This window comes from Anopheles darlingi, chromosome 3 (genome assembly GCF_943734745.1).
Source record: "Anopheles darlingi chromosome 3, idAnoDarlMG_H_01, whole genome shotgun sequence".
NCBI classification, from domain to species: domain Eukaryota; kingdom Metazoa; phylum Arthropoda; class Insecta; order Diptera; family Culicidae; genus Anopheles; species Anopheles darlingi.
This window is the reverse complement of record NC_064875.1, coordinates 43,663,711-43,680,938: the sequence shown is the minus strand read 5'-3', so window position 1 is coordinate 43,680,938 and position 17,228 is coordinate 43,663,711. Positions and strand designations below refer to the sequence as shown.

The window sequence follows — 17,228 nt, the reverse complement described above, 5'->3', positions numbered from 1 at the left end:
CGTCTACGTCTGCATCTGGCTTGGTGGCGTCGCTGTGGCGGCGTGATCCGGACTGCGATCATGAACGTTCCTGTTCAACCCGCGTGTTCCATACGCGTTCTTCGATCGATGCTCGGGAACATGTCGGAGAAAAAGATAACAAACAAAAGGTGTTAAATCACTTGCATCTTCAAAATGTCATCTTTTCTTACCTTGCATGTAAACTGATGTTGTCACTCACAAAATCACTATCACTTTCCGCAACACTTTCTCTGCTTCAAATTTGGCTAAGTCTCAGAACGACGCCGACTCTGAAATTCCAGGGACTTACTTCCCGGTACGTGCTTCCCGGGACTTAGAAAAATTTCGACTGCCGCGATCGGGACTTTGCCGAATTTCGGTCGAGGTTGCTCCGCCTCGTTTATCTGTTCCCTTCTCTTGTGCGCTGCCGTTCGAATCGCCCCTCGACTCTTGCGCCCTTCCCACCTCTCGTAATCGAAACCCACAAGCTCGTGTTCGTTTTCGTTCGCCCTCCTTGTCTTCCCATTCCGCCCTTCCCCCTCCGCAGCCGCGTCCCACAAGCTCGCGCGCGAAATCTTCTCCTCCTCGCGGTTTCTTCCGCTCTTTCCCCCGCTGCCTGCGAGCAGTTCCATAGTGAGCGTTGCATTTGCCCCTTCCTCGACCCCGTCGCAGGCAGCGGGGGTTTCGTTTTCAACCTCCTCAGTCTTCCTCTCGCTGCGTCGTTGGCGGAGGGGTCTACTCATTGTTCATTGGGTATGCAGCCCTATAGTGAGCACATTTCTCTCTATGGGGAAAAATCTCAGTATCCCCATAGTGAGTGGTCGGGTGGGTTGCCATATAATATAGAGCCTCTTATATGGCCAAATAATGATCTTAGGGTAGCGAATTATACTAGTTTTAAATTAATTAAAATGGTTGCAAAAATTTCTATTAAGTCACGATTGCTAATTTCATACGAGAAAATAATTGCCAATTACAGTTTCTCCACCGAAAAAGTTGCTATCATGGCCTTTACAAACACCGAGCGACAAGACAACCGCAACACCAACAACCTTTTATTTGGAAAATGTGGATTTTACACGAGACTTTCATCATTTACCCGAGATTTTCGTGGAATTCACTCTTTTCAAATTAGGCTCCATATTTATCCATATATATCAACACGCACAGTTGGTGGAGCATAATGCAGTTTTATTCCGTTTGTATCCTCCGATTAGATGCTAACATGCCAGCTCATTAATCCTTAACTAGATAAGTAGTAATTCAATTAAGCAAGATGAAATTGACTCCTCTCTCTTAATATTCTCCTATCATCAACCCCTAACATAACGGATAATAATTAAATAATCAGGAACTTCTTAAAAACAGTGTCTTTTCATGCTGAATTTGCTTTGATAATCCTTTAATTGGTGCTATTTATTGTAGCATAAAGCAAAATTACTGTTTAATGCTTGTTTGGAATCGTTGTGGTTTACTGAAATTTGCAATTGGCTCCCCACCATAATAGAATATTGCCCAAGAGAGGACTCGCAGGTAGTTTCATACCACTAACTAATTGATGCATTAGCCTTTCTCTCCTCTTTCCTAGGAACCCTCGTTTCAGGTATACAAGTAACAGTCTTTTGAGTGCGATGGGAAAACGAGACATGGGGCAAACTTGGGTACAAAAAATGTAAAACGAAAACTTCAACCCCTGTGGGCAGCATTTCCACCTTGCAGACAAATAACTATGCTCATCTGTATCAGCGAGCCCATTTGTCTCTAGCCTTTTTCTAGTCGAAACTTGTTGTCTCCCATTTGTCTGAAAGCTTTTGCATTTATTCGCAGCTCCTGTCTCAGCCCGTACCGGCACATAGGGAGGTACCAAGTCTTAGGCATGGGACAACTTTAATGCTGGTCCAGTTGAATTTAATGTAAGCCTGAAATGCGACGACCGAACCGCAATCCACAGACCATCATCCTTCCCTTTCCAAATCCTTCCTCAGAACAATATTATTTGGTACTGTCTGGTGGTCTCGCGGTCTGAGCCTATTTAATCATTATCAAGATTAATTCGATCAATGAAAACCGCGTCTCAACATCAAAGTGCGAGAGTGGAGTCGATTGGATGATCTGATCGAAACGGAATTGATTTGTTGTTCTGCGAACTGGGCCAGCTGTCTCACCACTTCAAACCACCACGGCTAAATAACAAATTGCCAGCGAAAGCCACAATCACATTTTTGGATTGCGAGGTTTCCGAATCGATTCGATAAGACGCTTTGGAGTCAAACATTCCTTTTCCATTCATTCCTGGACAAAAGGACAACACCGCGATACGATTGATTGATACACTTTGGTAATGAAACAGGGTAGGAATTCGATTTTCGAATTGATGTAACCATCTGCTTTAAATGGTACCAGGAAGGACAATCCGTAAAGACAATCCAGGAGCGAAAACCCATTACCACTATTCACTGTGCTTAATGCTGTAATTACAAAGAACAAATGTCAAATGTGTACCATCGATCTTGGAATCCCTCTATTAATGTGTCTCGAAGCGGAAAATCCGCAACCGGTATCTAGGGCTTCGTTCTACCATCGGTCTCTCTGTAGGTGTAGATAATGGATACGGGTATTCAATCATGTCTCGCTGCGCCACGAGATCTACCTGCTTTCTGTTCTGTCCTTGCTGTAGACGATGTTTTACTTTTTTTTTTCAAAGGACCGAGTCTCCAGAACCGAGCTTTAGTCCCCAGAAAGTTTGGTCCAATAATGGAACGTGTAAACACAAAAAGAGCACGCTCAAATCCATAACCACATAAAAAACGACGGAAAATGCTGTACCAAACTCAGCGAAACACAAATAAAAATAATTGAAATTACAGAAACAGCATTCTTCGAAGACTGGCACAGAGTACGGCAATGGAAGACAACCCATTAACTTTGGCTAGAGAGTTAGACGGATGGCGGTGGATGCGGTTGCCACAGTTGCCCCCAAGCCTGAGTTGCTCATTTGGCGCAACTCGTGAAAGTGGGTTTGAAAATCAAACATGCTGAAGCTGTATAACCAGGTGGAATTTAATCAATCTTATGGAGCAGTTAATCCTGAAGTCTGAATTACAGAAACCGTGTATAACTCACGTTCGGTATGTTGCTATCAATTGTTTATGCAGCAGCGCTGAAGTAGGAATTCGCAGTTGCTTCGAACATTAAACAGTCAGTTTTAAATTTATTGCGTAGGGCTGGTTTATAGGACTAATATTTTTTAATATAATGTTTATAACATGTAATGTTTATCATCATAAGAAAGATAAAGCGGGAATAGAGTTGATAAATGGAGAATTATTTCGGAAATACTCCTCATTGCGTCACACGAAACCGTACTACCGAATATTTTGGAAACGTGCTCTGAATACTATGATAATGTGTCTGCTCAATGGAATAAAAGAGAATCGTTTGCGTGTTTCCTGGCTCTTTCGTGGCTCGTTTCGTCTTTAATGGTTCCTTAATGTCACCCGGTGCAAGTGAGTGAATAGATAGGTGTTGGTTTATTGCTTAGCTTCAGAATGACTGAACTATAGAGGCTATAAACTCATAAATTCCACATTCATTCGAGCGAAGTATGAACGGGAATGTTCTCTTTTCGCCTAGCAAAGCCATTAGTTTGTTAAGTGTGACCTTCCGGCATTCGTCGCAAAAGGCGCAATGCGAACAACAACAGTGGCTCTTTGATGTGTCGTTTTCTCGTTACGGCTGCACTTCGGATGTATCCTTAGGGGACATGTCGCTGTTTGCAATGAACTTTAAAAATGCATCAACACCAGCCTCCGTTTTCAAACGCAGGAAATCTTATTGCCTGCATCTTGTTTCATGGCGAGGGAATTCATCGAACAATTGTAGAATTCAAATGAACAAAACTAACTGAGTGCAGCTTCTTTAACCAAATTCGAAATGTTTTGTTATCCCAAATCTTTTTTTAAAGAAAAATTTATGTGATACTATGAAATTTTATAAGCGAGTTTTGTAAATGTTTTAATAAAAAACCTAATGAGAGTATAACAAAAAGTAATGTTAAATTGTGGCGGATTAAACTAAAATTAAGTTAAAATACCGCTGCCAATAATGTCATTTTCAGTATATTGTTCCATACATGGAATGTATGGAAACAATTTGTTTTTCATACATACTTATTGCTACTTACGACTTGCTGCTGATACTACTGAGAACAATTTGCAATTGTTTGGACTCAACCATAGCTTCGGACATTCTAATTTTTTTCGATGTAAGTGATTGTTGAGATTTAATTACCATTTACAACCTTACCTAAATGCTACGATAAACCAATTACATCACCTTCCATAGAGAAGAGAAAAGAAAGTGGAACGGTAAAATCACTCGTAACGGGCCCACTAAAACCCTTGACATACCCAAACCTACAAGCGACATCCCTGTGAAGAAGAAAGACAAGGTGAATGGTGTGAACGTGCTGAACATCAGCAAGTCATTGTCACCGACCATCGTCTAATCCCCAAATGTCCCTTCGGAGAGTCGAGAAAAAATAACAAACTAATTAAAAGGCTCACTCTCTCACTCAGCTCCGTGAATGCCGGCAATCAGTCGGCAATACTGAAGCACTTCAAGGCTCGAGCTACTAGCCCGGAATGATCGCTATTCCCGAAGGATTATGCCCATACATTGCTGGTCGCATAACTTTGTCGGTCAGTGCGTTCCGTGGGTCGCATAACTTTCCCAGATCGCGATCGGACTGCTTCAACTTTTATATTAACAACACATTCCAGCGACCATTGGCTGGGAATACGAAAAAAAAACATCGCACCCCCGGAATAAATGGAGCGAGTGGTCGATTTCTTTTTGATTATTATATGCTGCTCCTACCGTTTTCCGGCTGACAGAGTTCCGAACTCATCACCAGTGGGTGTAGAGAAAAATCAAAAGTTTGATTAACAATGTAACGTTTCCTGTGGGTTGCAGCGAACGAACAAACGGTTCGACCTGAGCTTTCGCTGTCCCGTTTGCCCCACCCCCCCGGGGGGAAATTGGTAACAGACCAAAAGAAAAAGGGACTAAATGATGCCATCAAAAGCAGCAAAACTTTGTTAAGACTCAGCTCCCTCGCTGGCAAGGTTCCTCGAAACGATTCGAATTCGTTTGATCAAATTGTATCGCCTTGTTGGGTTTTTATGGCACTGTGTTTGGGGCAGTTGGAGCGCAGTATGGTCAGCCGTTGCCATCGTTTTGACTAAAGTTCGCGGAAAAAACAAGATGGTAAAACCTATTACCAGCACCCTCCGCCCTCCGTTCGCACTTAACGTACCAGCTCTGGCTGTCCGGGATAATTAACGCAGCCCCGAATGGGACCGGTGATGGGTGATTGAATTGAAATTAATTACAAAGGCCAACAAGCTGGGCTTTTTCTGCTTTTGTTTCACAGAGCAGCAGCAGCAGCAGCGGCAGGGATTTAGATTGTTTAAAAAAAAAAAGTAAATCTATCGCTCTGCTGCACCTTTACCCATCGGAGGGTAGAAGGATGGTACCGGAACGGCATTTAGCATACGCTTGAATGGCGCTGATTATGATCCTGCTCCGAAGTTACTGCTTCAAGATGTTGCAAGAACTGCACGATCTGGGATTATGGACCGGACCCAGGTCATCGTGCTATGCTATGCCATACCGTGCAACGCAGCGTCACATTGGGTTTAGCTCAGCTTCGCATAAAGCAATATAAATGCAAATAAACATTATCCCAAAGCGTTCGAGGGAGAGCACGGTTATATTGTTAACAGGAGGCAGAGGAAGAACCGGGAATGGCTGCACATTATGCGCGCTATTGTGAGGCCGATGGTTCGCAGCAAGTTGCTTGTGATGGTTTCGGTAGATAGCCTCGTTGAAGTGGTCGACCGTAGACTGGCAGGAAGGCAGGGGACTAGTGATGGTTTTATATTGATTTTAAAATATTGTTTTAGCATTAGGCTCCAGGCTTCAGGCTGCTTGTGATGGCTATATTAATGGAGCGCTTTCTGCATTCATGGCAGTTCTTGACGGATGGACGACCAGCTGACGCTTTGCTTTGCGCTCTCTGTATGCAGATGACGGAAGCGAGCGGATTTGCTGTACAGTATATACTAAAAAGTTTATTGTTTTTGATAAAATAAATTAGTTATTAAATTAAATCAAAATAACCCAAAATTAAAATTTTGTATTTATCTACTAGTGTACCACCAGCTCTGAGGAAAACGCTTGGCTCGTATGTGCTACCATTGTCGTGGCGTCTCACCTTTTAACCGTCCTTAACGCCAAGTAGATTCCGTGCAACTGGTGCCTCTACCAGTGTAGTGCATCTTCCAAGGTGTCTATGTGCTACTTGGCAGATTAGACAGAGCTTTTGAGAAGCTTTTCATAAGCCGTTCGCACTTGCTCATCGCAATCAGAGCAAGCAAGGACGTTGTCGGCTTCTTGTTACACATCGGTACACCACAGTTGAATGAATCACTAATGAGGACAGTTTCCCGTGACGCATGACACCTGTTCATGGTTGCGTAATTACGCTGTATAGACTGCAAATACAAGCGCTATCAGTTGAGAGTCTGTCCGTCATTTTCATAATGCTGCAGTTCTCAGTGTATCTACTCGATGTCGTCTATGGGAACTATAGCTACACAGTAGTTATAGTCTGCGGATGTTTTCTTGCTTTCGTGATGCGATCTGTGAAATGATTTGTCAAAAGATTTTATTTATTATTAAAGCAAATTAAGATATTACCTTTTAAGTCATGTTCCTTTAGTTCTCTTTTTAGTACAAAACATGTAAATTGTGTCAAGGTTTCCTAGTTTGTAGTAGATTGCAGTAAAAATAAAAATGAAACAATATTTAATTAACACTAATGCTCCATTTCCTCGCTAGCATATTCCAAAGTTCAAGCCCCGAATGTTATGGGAGCTATTGATAATCCTTACTATTTAATATCGAGCTTTCATATCGAGATTTGAGTAGCACTTGTGGATTTAATATGCTTAATTTCTTGCAAGTTTTTGAACATTTGTAATATGATTATTTTATTCGCATTTGAATTTCATTCAACTCAATGAATACCTATTTATTGCAGGTACTATGGTCACGCTTGACTTTGGGAATAGCGGGTATATTTTGTAGCATAATTTATCTTCGAATAAAAAGGAATAAACAACAACAAAAGTTTAAAACGCCTCATGCCCGCGACTTTAGTTTTCTGTGAAAGTGAGAGAGGTTAGTGAGCTAGCGCGCGCGATTGTTCAACTTACGATGCAACAAGTCACCAAACGTGACGGAGAGCAACGAAGCGATGAATCTTCAAAGGATCTCGAAAACTTTCTTCTCCTCTGGATGAAGGATCTGCCGCGCGACGAGCTTAAAGAGCAGCCCCGATAATTATCCAGCTACCATTCGGTGCCTCCGAAGGAGTTACCGGAGTTACCGGCGTTAGCAAAGGGTTTTATACAACTGAACAACTGAACTAAACCTGATTCAAGTGACACGCATAAGTTTTGCGCTTTTAATGTTGGTATAGGTAAGTCTCTCTCTCTCTCTCTCTCTCTCTCTCTCTCTCTCTCTCTGTCTCTTTCTCATTTTAATGGTTTGAATTGTGACTGCAACAGCTACAAGGTTTAGTGATTAACACTTAGCCGTAATTACCGAACAACCCACGACGAGTTTGTGCCAGAGGTTCGATCCGTGTTTCTCCAATCCCTCAAAGGTTATACTAATGTTAAACTAAATTGTGAGTTGCACCGATAGCCAATTTACATACCATAACACCGACAGATCGTTGTAGAATTGAATCGATGGAGTAGAATCGATTTCAATTATAAAATATTACGAACTAAGACAAAAAACGAATGGAACGGCATGGCAATTTCAAAACCTGTCATTTTACTACCAGCTTATGTTGTAATTGAATTTCCTTTTGCTTTCCCTTAAACTAGTCTGTCGATTATGGTTCACATAGTTTATACGCTCGAATGCACGCGGTAGAGAAGCGGCCCATAAACAGAGACAGCGAAAGACCAACACCAAGTGTAAATGAACTGCGGTTTAGTTCATAAATTTCCACAGCCAATTACTACTACGGCGTAATTTCATTTGTAAACCACACCCTAACCGGCCCATAACCGAATGCCTCGATAACGAGATCGTAACGTTTGCTATTCGCATTTGCTGTCACCATTCGGTGGAGTAGGGTTGGAATACTGAAACGATTTACAACCAAACCGGGCCAGTGCACGTGGCCAGTGTGCTTTGTTTGGCACGGTACCAAAAAATTTGCCCCTTCGCGTCGGGAGCCAAGGGTTTATCCTCGCCTTCCTCCTCCCCCCAGGGGAGGGAATTTCCAAGGTGGAGCATCCCATAACAAAAGTTTATTTCGAAATTGCAATCGAAACAAACAGCCGCTGGGCCAGCTGGTGAGGCTCTCGAGCGTTTTATTAGCTGTTTACAAAGTTGGTATCCTCTGGCCGGGCCTCTGGTAGTGGGTTTCTTATCGCCTTTATCCATCCGTTTCATTTCCGGTGCATTGAATTACAATATTTTATTGGCGTTCTATCGACGCCGACGAGTGCTGCGGGCGGATGTGGAAGTGCGGGTGGTGGGCAAGAGTAACGGACCAAACATTGTTGGGTTCAGATGGTTTCGATGATGAGCGTAAGTTTTGCGATGAAAAATTCATCCACCACATCGGCGTACTGTGGTCGATCGTGACGAGTGTACAGTTCCAGCGTTCGTCCGATGGTTTGGTTATGAATTCCGTTTCGTTGCTTGTTCACTATTGAGGCATACTTTTGCTTTGTTTTCTGAATTACTTTTTGGCGCGTAACGAGGTTTGGCGCAGGATAATGAGGATACTTCGCCGTGGTATTTGTGCGGTTGCAAGAGGATCGTTATGAGTTGTGAGTAGGAAAGGAAATGATGGAAATCAATCCAATAGACAGTTTACCAGATAATGATATTCTCGAAAGGGTCGATTTATTCATTTATCATAACTTTTGTTGTACGAACATTACAACACAAAAATAGAATGTATATGAATCATATCTTAAATGCTAAACATTAAGCATAGAGTCCCGCTTGCTGGTACCACAGAAATCCCCTACGAAGCTACAATCATTGGTATTTTGTTTGTTCTTGTTAGAAGCTGTAGTAGCTGTTTTTGAAAACATAACGCATGGAGACGGTTCCCTTAACCGTCGTCGAATAAAGATCTACACAGTTACAACTTGAAATGCTAAGCACGACTTTAACAAATTCGACTAGCGTTTATTCATCCGGTTCCAGGTTTTTCTTTGTCCCCCTCTATGGCCTAGTGGCTCATCCCTTACGTGCTCTACATTATGATACAAGCTAGGAGTTATAGTTCAAGAAACACGACGGCCGGCAGGCATAACCATCCCTAGCGGGGTCCTTTTCCACGTTCTCAAAAAAAAAAAAAAACAAAACCAATCGTTTCGATGGTTAGATCAAGTGATGTTTTTCGTTGATGCCTCGTGTGTGCGTGAGTTCGTGCGTATGCCTGTCTGCCTGCTTGCTCATATTAATAGCTAATAGTTATAGAAGACGAACACGACAAACTGTGCGGCGACGATAATCGATTCGACACTTCCGGCGTCCGCGATCCCCTTAGTCAAGATGGTGATGAAACGGGGGAAGGTAATAGTTTTCGGGGCGTCGCTAGAGCATCGCACAGTCGTCTTGGGTCGAAGTTTGCCGATTGCCGATTACAATGGCCGCCAGTGCGGTCGCAAACTGCCGCAGACAGCTGTAGCAATGATTATTAGGACGCCCCGGTGAGGGCTATATTTGCGTGATTTGTGTGGTCGCACCGTCCTGATGGCGGCCCCGGCCACCCTCGCCACCCTCGCCGTCTTCGGCCTGGGGCACCGCCATCCAGCGGTCCAGGATGCGGGGACGGAAGAGATCGCTGAAGGTGCTGCGGAACTGGCGGCTCATCGAGCAGTAGAGGATGAAGTTGATCGCTGAATTGACTAGCGCTAGGACGTCCATCACATCGCCTAGGCGGAAGAAAGGCAATGCAGTATTAATAGCTAGTAATCACGATTATCTCATCTGTGGAATGGAACTTATGATTAGTGGCGCTAATGTTCGGTCGTTCGTGCGTATGTTGACGTTGAGCGATTGCCGTGTGAATGAGCGTTGTTCCTTTGCTTGCCGGTGAAGTGGAAAATTTCAACGAGCTCCGTTCAGAAGGTTTACTATTGTGTAACAATCAGCATATTGGGTTCTGTTAATATTGCTCGTAGGAAACAATTCCAAACTAGCTGACCTTCAGTCACGCACAACTCTTTGGCAGCGATAGCAATTATTCAGTCTTTAATCAGTGGTTCAGCGGCTTCGTTGAACCTTCTACATGATGATTAAGACTCGAGAAAGCACCATAAATTAAGATCGATACAAAATTGTCGATCTTTTCACTGCAGTGAACGGGGTTTGTAGAGTTTGTAGCTCTTCTAGTCATGATTCTAGCAATTGGTAATAGATTGAGGTAATAGAATCAAATCAAATAAGTACACTGTAAAATTCTTCTGCTAGACAAATTAAGAGGCATAAAACCGAAAATATAACTGGTTTATGTTTGGTTTAAATGCTAAATTAAATATATTTCAAAACTATTAAAGTATGCTAATCAGATTAGCAAAAAAAAAGTTTTGTTCGAAAAAATCTACGATTCTATGCACTTGCACCCTTCGATCATCCTCAAATTTGTTTAAATGGATTTTTTTTATTAATGTTTTTGTGCGAGCTATTTTGAACTGAAATATAGTTTTAAGTTTCAATGTCAAATGTCAAATTTAAAGATAACATAGATATCGTTATCATAGAAATATAATTGTGTGCGTTAAAACAAATCAAGACACACTGTATCTTGCTCTCATTTACTGTTCGATAAAAAACACTCTCAAATTTGCAGATGCATTTTCATTACAGCATTTATCAAGTTAAAAACCGAGCAGGTTGGAAATGTTCATTTTGCTTTTTTTAACCCACTCTAGAACACCATCTAGATAATTTATGCAACAATTAATCGTAGTTACAAATCATCGAAATCATTTGGGCTGGTTAGCGTTCTAGGAATCATAAATCAATCGACCTTAACGACTCGGTTCGCTAGCCAAAAATACGGAACGCGATTTTGATCGTCAGAAGCGTGTTAGTCGACAACTGGCCACACCAGTTCTGTTCAGCAAAACTGTGTTAAAACCATTCACACCTTCAGTCCGAACATCCTTCGGAGGTTTAGCAACATGCGAGCGAACGAGAACGCCGTCCAAATGGTGAACCAACAATCCTTGTTTGTTCGCTGACAAATGACGCCGGTCGGTCATTTGGAAGTCCTTTATTTTGCACCATTTTTGATTATGGCAAACGGGCAACACTGGAGGCCGTCTGACTGCAATCCACTTATCGGACACTCAGCTTAGCATTCGTGGACGAAGGGTGCGAACACAAGGAATTGGTAAGGAGTTGTTTGTCCGAAATGAAAGAATGAAAAGCGAAAGCGGCTCGCAGACAAATGGCATGTCATTTGGTGCGAAAGTGTTGCCTCCTGCTGGCCAGACATTCCATGGCATTGGCATATGCATTTGTCTTCGAGGCCATTGGCACCGTCGAGGTCAAGCAGAAGAAATCGCTCACCCTGCCTCCATTACTCATTCATGCGGCCATCGTTTGTCGTATCGGATGTCCATCGTAAATGAGAAAGGGTATGTGTCTTTGTTTGCGTCTGTATAGCCTTGCCGTTATGGCAATGTTTCCGTTTCCGGCTTACCCAGCTTGAGGTAACAATTGAAAAAGAAGGACTTGTCGAGAACGGCGCTGAGCAGACCAAGGATGCCCTGGGGGAACTCGGTGATGAGGAAGAGGAGCAGTACAGCGAGCAGCATGCGCGTCGTGCGATCGGTTTGCTTCTCTTTGTCGCTCTGTTTGCTGCCTTTGGCCGCATCGACTACGCGACCATCCACGATCTGTTTCATGCCGGTGGCCGTCCCTGTCAGTTGGCTACGTCTCTGTTTCGCCTCCAGCAGTGCGCCAATCAGGCGTAGACTGAGAATGGTGAGTGCAATGCAGGGTATCAGCTTGAACACGACACTGTAGATCCAGAAGTTGACGTTCAGAAGAGTCGGATTGTCGCGTACGAGCTGTGACGTGCCAAGGCGGAACAGGGTAACGTTGCGGCCAGTATCGTTGGTGTCGCGCAACAGCAGATTGCCATCGCTACCGAGCAGTTCTACGTTTGATTGGATGCTGAAGGAGAGGTAGATCGGTATCGCGAGGAACGGACAGACGACGTACGAGCTGAAGATGGCGGCCAATGTCTTGGACATGTCACACCACTGACGGTTCCGTTGTGGATAAGCGACGGCAATGTAGCGCCAGATGGCCAGCGTGACCGTCAACCAGATCGAGATCGTGTGGCAGATCTGTGCGAAGATCGAATGGAACATGATGTACCACGCCCAGCCGTAAGTGAGGCGTTGCTCACGAGACAGACGCAGGTACGGCACCGAGTTAACCGCATATGGCATGTAGTCGAGCATGACGAGCAGATCGGCGATGGCCAGTCCAGTCAGGATCGCGTTGGTCGGTGAGCGCATCTCACGCCGTGTCAATACCACGATATTGAGCGTGTTGGCGATGCTGCCGAAGATGCACACCAACAGACACACCATCCCGTGCACCTTGGCATAACTGTAAACGAGAGGAAGAGAGAGAGACAGAGAGAATTAAAGATTGGAAAGGCGAATGAGGAGAAGGCCATTAATGTAATGAGAATGCATGTGGCATGACACTTGTTTACATAATAACCCGTACTTCGAATTGCGCGAGCTTTCTCATTCCATTTACGTCAATATTGACCATCGTGTTGTATGTAACGGAAACCGAAACACCCATTCGATGCCCTGTCACTTTAGTTCGATGATTTACGTTAACTGGTTCCCGACTTCAATTCTCCGTTTGGCAAAGAAACGAACACAGAAATGATTAAATACAAAAGGCAAATATTATCAACATCAAATCGTTTCGCTCCTCGTCCGTTGCTACTGCTTCTCCTTCTCAAGGCTCAAGTTGCCACTCTGTTGCCGCTTTCGAGGATCCGCGAGCTCGTGGGCACCATCATCGTTATCGCAAGCACTCAATGCAAATGCCTAACATCGGCGCCGGTTGCTGTTACTTCGTTATTTAATAAGAAATAACTTTGGTGGGCGGCTGAGTCGGCTACATTTGCAATCGTTTGATGTTGGGCTTCAGGATGGAGCATATTGTAATATGATAAGTTTTGATGGAGAATGCTTTATATCGCTGAACAGTAACGCTGCATCAGTTGTATTTAGACATTAGGGACAGACAAAGCAGAGCGATATGCATCATCAGTAAATCCAACGATGCTATACTATTTACGAAGAAAGGAGGTACCAAAGTGTGCGGAATATTGAAATAACATAAATATAGTGGATACCCACCCCAGAAACGTATTGCATGATCTTCTGACGCACACTCACAATGGAAAATGGATTATTGTTATGACAAGTGTATGATGCGCGTTTGTCGTGTCTGCGCTAATTTGCTGTCTGTATAGATTTGATCTACCATCGAAACGGTCACTAGTAAACCGAAACAAATATAACCTATTGCTCATGTGTTATTGCTCAGTGTGAGTGTATGTGCAAGGTGGAAAGTATCGCTTCATTACATTGAGTCCGGCGAGAGTGAATTGTAACATTAAAAAGCAGAGATACTCGTGTTGGGGCTACCCCTCAAGGTCGGTATCGCAATCAATATCATCGAGCGTGAAATTAGTTGCCTATTATGTCACATTTCGTTTCGTTTCGGTCTCCACATTGAGAGTGCGCATGTAAGCACATCATTCACAGTCATTATCGCTTGGTTTCACCTTCTTTTGAAGCTATTAGAACGAATGTTACTAACAGATGGAGGCGCATGGTAGCTTGTTCAGTGTAATGGAGGCGCATGGTAGTTCACATTTTCAACATTTTCTTCGTTTTCTCGTCGACTGCTGGTTGCACATTTTGATTCTCATTTCAGTTGAAATGTACTTTTTATAAGCTGCCATGGTACTTGATTCATAAATTATTTGGAAGCGTTTTTAACGTGGAAAGTACAAATAGATTGTTTCATAATGATTTTAATGACACATCATGCTGATAAGGTGCTGTATACTGATCGTATCGCTCCTCCTCCTTATTGTTTGTATTACCTTGTGTTTCTCGTTATCAAGGCATTTGTTTTTTGTGTTTTTACATTATTCATTGTTCACTGTGTGATGCCATAACGTTTACAAATTGTACATGCATTGAGATTTTAAGAATAAATTTATGAAAAGGCTTCCTAGTTATCGAAACGAAATTCGTTGAAACGGGGTATAAGAACAGAGAGCAAGGTGATATAATTTCTTCTTTGCGATGATGTTCTTAGTATGAGAACATATTATGTGGAAAGCGTTATCGAATATAGTGTTAGCGCGGCCGCGACCATATTGGTTCAGTAATGTTCACCAAGGAATTAATGTAATTTCTATTGCTAGTCAGGAATATATAAAAAATGTCTTGCGTGAAACAGTCATTGACTTTGGAACTGCGACGTCGATGAACGAAAAGCTATCCGAAAGAGACTGATACGGATAGTGAAATGACCACGCAATGACGGAAGTGAAAATGCAGTTAATGAAGGCCACAAATTACCTAGATGACATGGAAAAATTGTGTCGATTACTCGGCCAAACCCCGAAACCGGTTATCTGTTTAGGATTACCATCTGCTTTTTCAGCTACTGATTCCGATCCATTAGCGTTGTTCGTTCAAGTCGCGTTTTCGTTGCTAATTTTTCGTGGTATGGATGGATACGATCTACGGGATCCACCCTTATCGTAGCTTCTTATTTTCGCTCATCTTACGGTTCTTTTTCTTTTATTCTGGGTCATATTGAATGAAAAAGTATCTCGCTACCGGTCGGTTGGGTGTTCAGAATTGGCTGTTAATAGAAACAAATGGTCCCCCTCGTGGCCACCTTTTCTCTCATCACTAACCATGGCGCTAGTGGTGTGTGTGTCGTGGCATCAGAAAGATGGTTTGATTTATGTCGAGAGGCCGAGGTCTCGGGGAGTCGACTTACCTGGTGTGGAAGTCATCCAATGCCTTGCCACAGTAGAGCAGCTGTGCTGTGGCCGTCGCCGTCGTCATATTGCCGGTAACACCGATCGTACTGCCATCGAGGGGTGGCCCTTCGGTGACATTTATTACAAATTCTCCCAATTCCGTGGAGCTCATTGTTGCTCGCTTTGATTAATCCCTCGCTGTTGCTCGCTGGCAGCCAATTTCGTCCAATCCACATACATTGGTGCTCACAACTCACGGTGCTCACGATCAAACCATGACATTCGCCATCAAACACTGTTTCTTTTGCTTCTCATGCTGCTTCCGTTGCTTTCGTTGGTTCCTGTTGAAGTTGAGGGAATATTTTTATCACAAAATGGATACTACTGGATACGGAATGCGAACTAAGCGACACGAGGAAATGTTTCGTTGGATTTTCTTTTTTCCAAAATCGTTCGCTTGATTACACACAAATACACACACACACAAGCGCACGAACGTTAGCCCTCGTGTACCAAAGAAGATTGGTTCCGGTCAGCGACTATCGAGTGGCTCGGAAGGCTTTTTTCTGGGCGCGAGACGTGACCAGAGAACAAGCTTCCTCTTTACACTTTCACATTCACCGTTCCGCTAATCCCTTTCGCTCGCTGGTTGATAGTCTCTGGAACAAGCTCTTCAGGTTCACGGTTTCGATTTAGAGTTCATGCACGTATGGGCGAGTGTTGCCGCCATTTCGCGCTTCTCCTTCGTCTAAATCCTTCGATTACTAGTAGACAGCGTATATTTGTATAAATTCGGTTTGTATAAATTCGTAGCGGTTGACAGCAGACGACACCGTAAAGGAAGAATGTGGATCTGAAGATTATTAATTGTTTGTTTCTTATCACAAAAAATCATCGTTCGATTATAAGCGACAAGGAAGACCAGGTATTAGAACTCGTAGAAACCATTGCATAAACAGGCTAAGCTGTTGAAGAATTCATTTCATAGATTTTAGTTGAACATTATAAAAATGACCATTAAAAATTAAGGAGCAGTTCACATATGATCAGTTCCGTTTATGTGAACAAACTGAAAATCGCACAGTTGCTCGCAAAAGACAACGTTTCTTTGCTGCGAAAATAAAATAACAGCTTCATATATTACAGTTAATAAAATAACAGCTTCATATATAGTGCTGCACCACTACAAATTACAATTGCATTGCGATTAGTCTTTCGATCAAAATAAACTCTCAAAACTCATTTAAAAATGCCACGAATTACTGCATTCAAATAATCCGATGTGAACCGTCATCCGGAATGGCATTTCCGGATGGTGGTAGATGCATGCACATCCTGTTTGTGAGCGCAAACGGGATCAGGGCATAAACAGGATTTTATTTATCACGCTGGCGGCGAAAAGGGCGAAATCGAAACTAAACAATATGATCGTTATGCAGGGCGCTGATGCGAGGGCTAGAGATGAGTCAGATGAGTTTGACGCATGAAGGAGATTCGATTTCCTTCCGCGATGGTACCTCTGCCTGTTTAGCGCCAGCGTGGAATGTATTTAGTCCGTCGCTTCGGCGAGCAACGAAAGAAAAGGAAGCGTAAATCAATTTCGTATCAGCATCGACATCGACGAAGATGTCGGAACAGGATGTGATTGGAGGGAAAGGGGAGGTTGCGAAAGTTTGTTTATCGTCGTCATCGTAGGCCGCATTACTTTCCAAAAGAGCTGACGAAGAAACTCAGAAGGACCGTTCTCTTGGATGGATTATGTTCTTTAAGCCAGCGAAATCCGAGGGCCGCCATGCGCTATCGCGATGTCAGCGGTGAGTGATGGAGATTTAACTCTCTGGTCGTGTGATTATCTTAGAATCCATCTTCATGGGCCTGGTTGATGGTAAATCGATTTTAATACTTAACAAGCTGCCTATCGTTGGTGACGGAATGGTGGATCCTTTTCGGTGACTCGATTGCATATTTCGCGAGTCAAAATTAAATTGTGTTGTTATGTGTACACTCATAATGAGGCCCGCCATATGCCGGCAGAAATGTGGATGAAATGGAATATTAGAAGCTTGAA

At 43.2% G+C, this 17,228-nt stretch overlaps 1 protein-coding gene across 6 annotated transcripts in view; it reads right to left on the bottom strand.

Moving 5' to 3' along the window:
• Nucleotides 1-9,465: 9,465 nt before the first annotated feature.
• Nucleotides 9,466-17,228, bottom strand: part of LOC125957791 (G-protein coupled receptor dmsr-1-like) — a 64,103-nt gene continuing 56,340 nt past the window's right edge. For 2 of the 6 annotated variants that reach the window (XM_049690709.1, XM_049690707.1), the window contains exons 2-4: nt 15,178-15,501; nt 11,816-12,735; nt 9,466-10,040 (exon numbers count right to left, since the gene is read on the bottom strand). In XM_049690709.1, coding sequence (XP_049546666.1) covers nt 9,823-10,040; nt 11,816-12,735; nt 15,178-15,332 — 1,293 coding nt within the window. In that variant the 5' untranslated portion in view covers nt 15,333-15,501 and the 3' untranslated portion in view covers nt 9,466-9,822. The remainder of the gene's footprint in view (nt 10,041-11,815; nt 12,736-15,177; nt 15,502-17,228) is intronic. The other 4 variants (XM_049690710.1, XM_049690711.1, XM_049690708.1 and 1 more) reach the window with 2 other exon arrangements.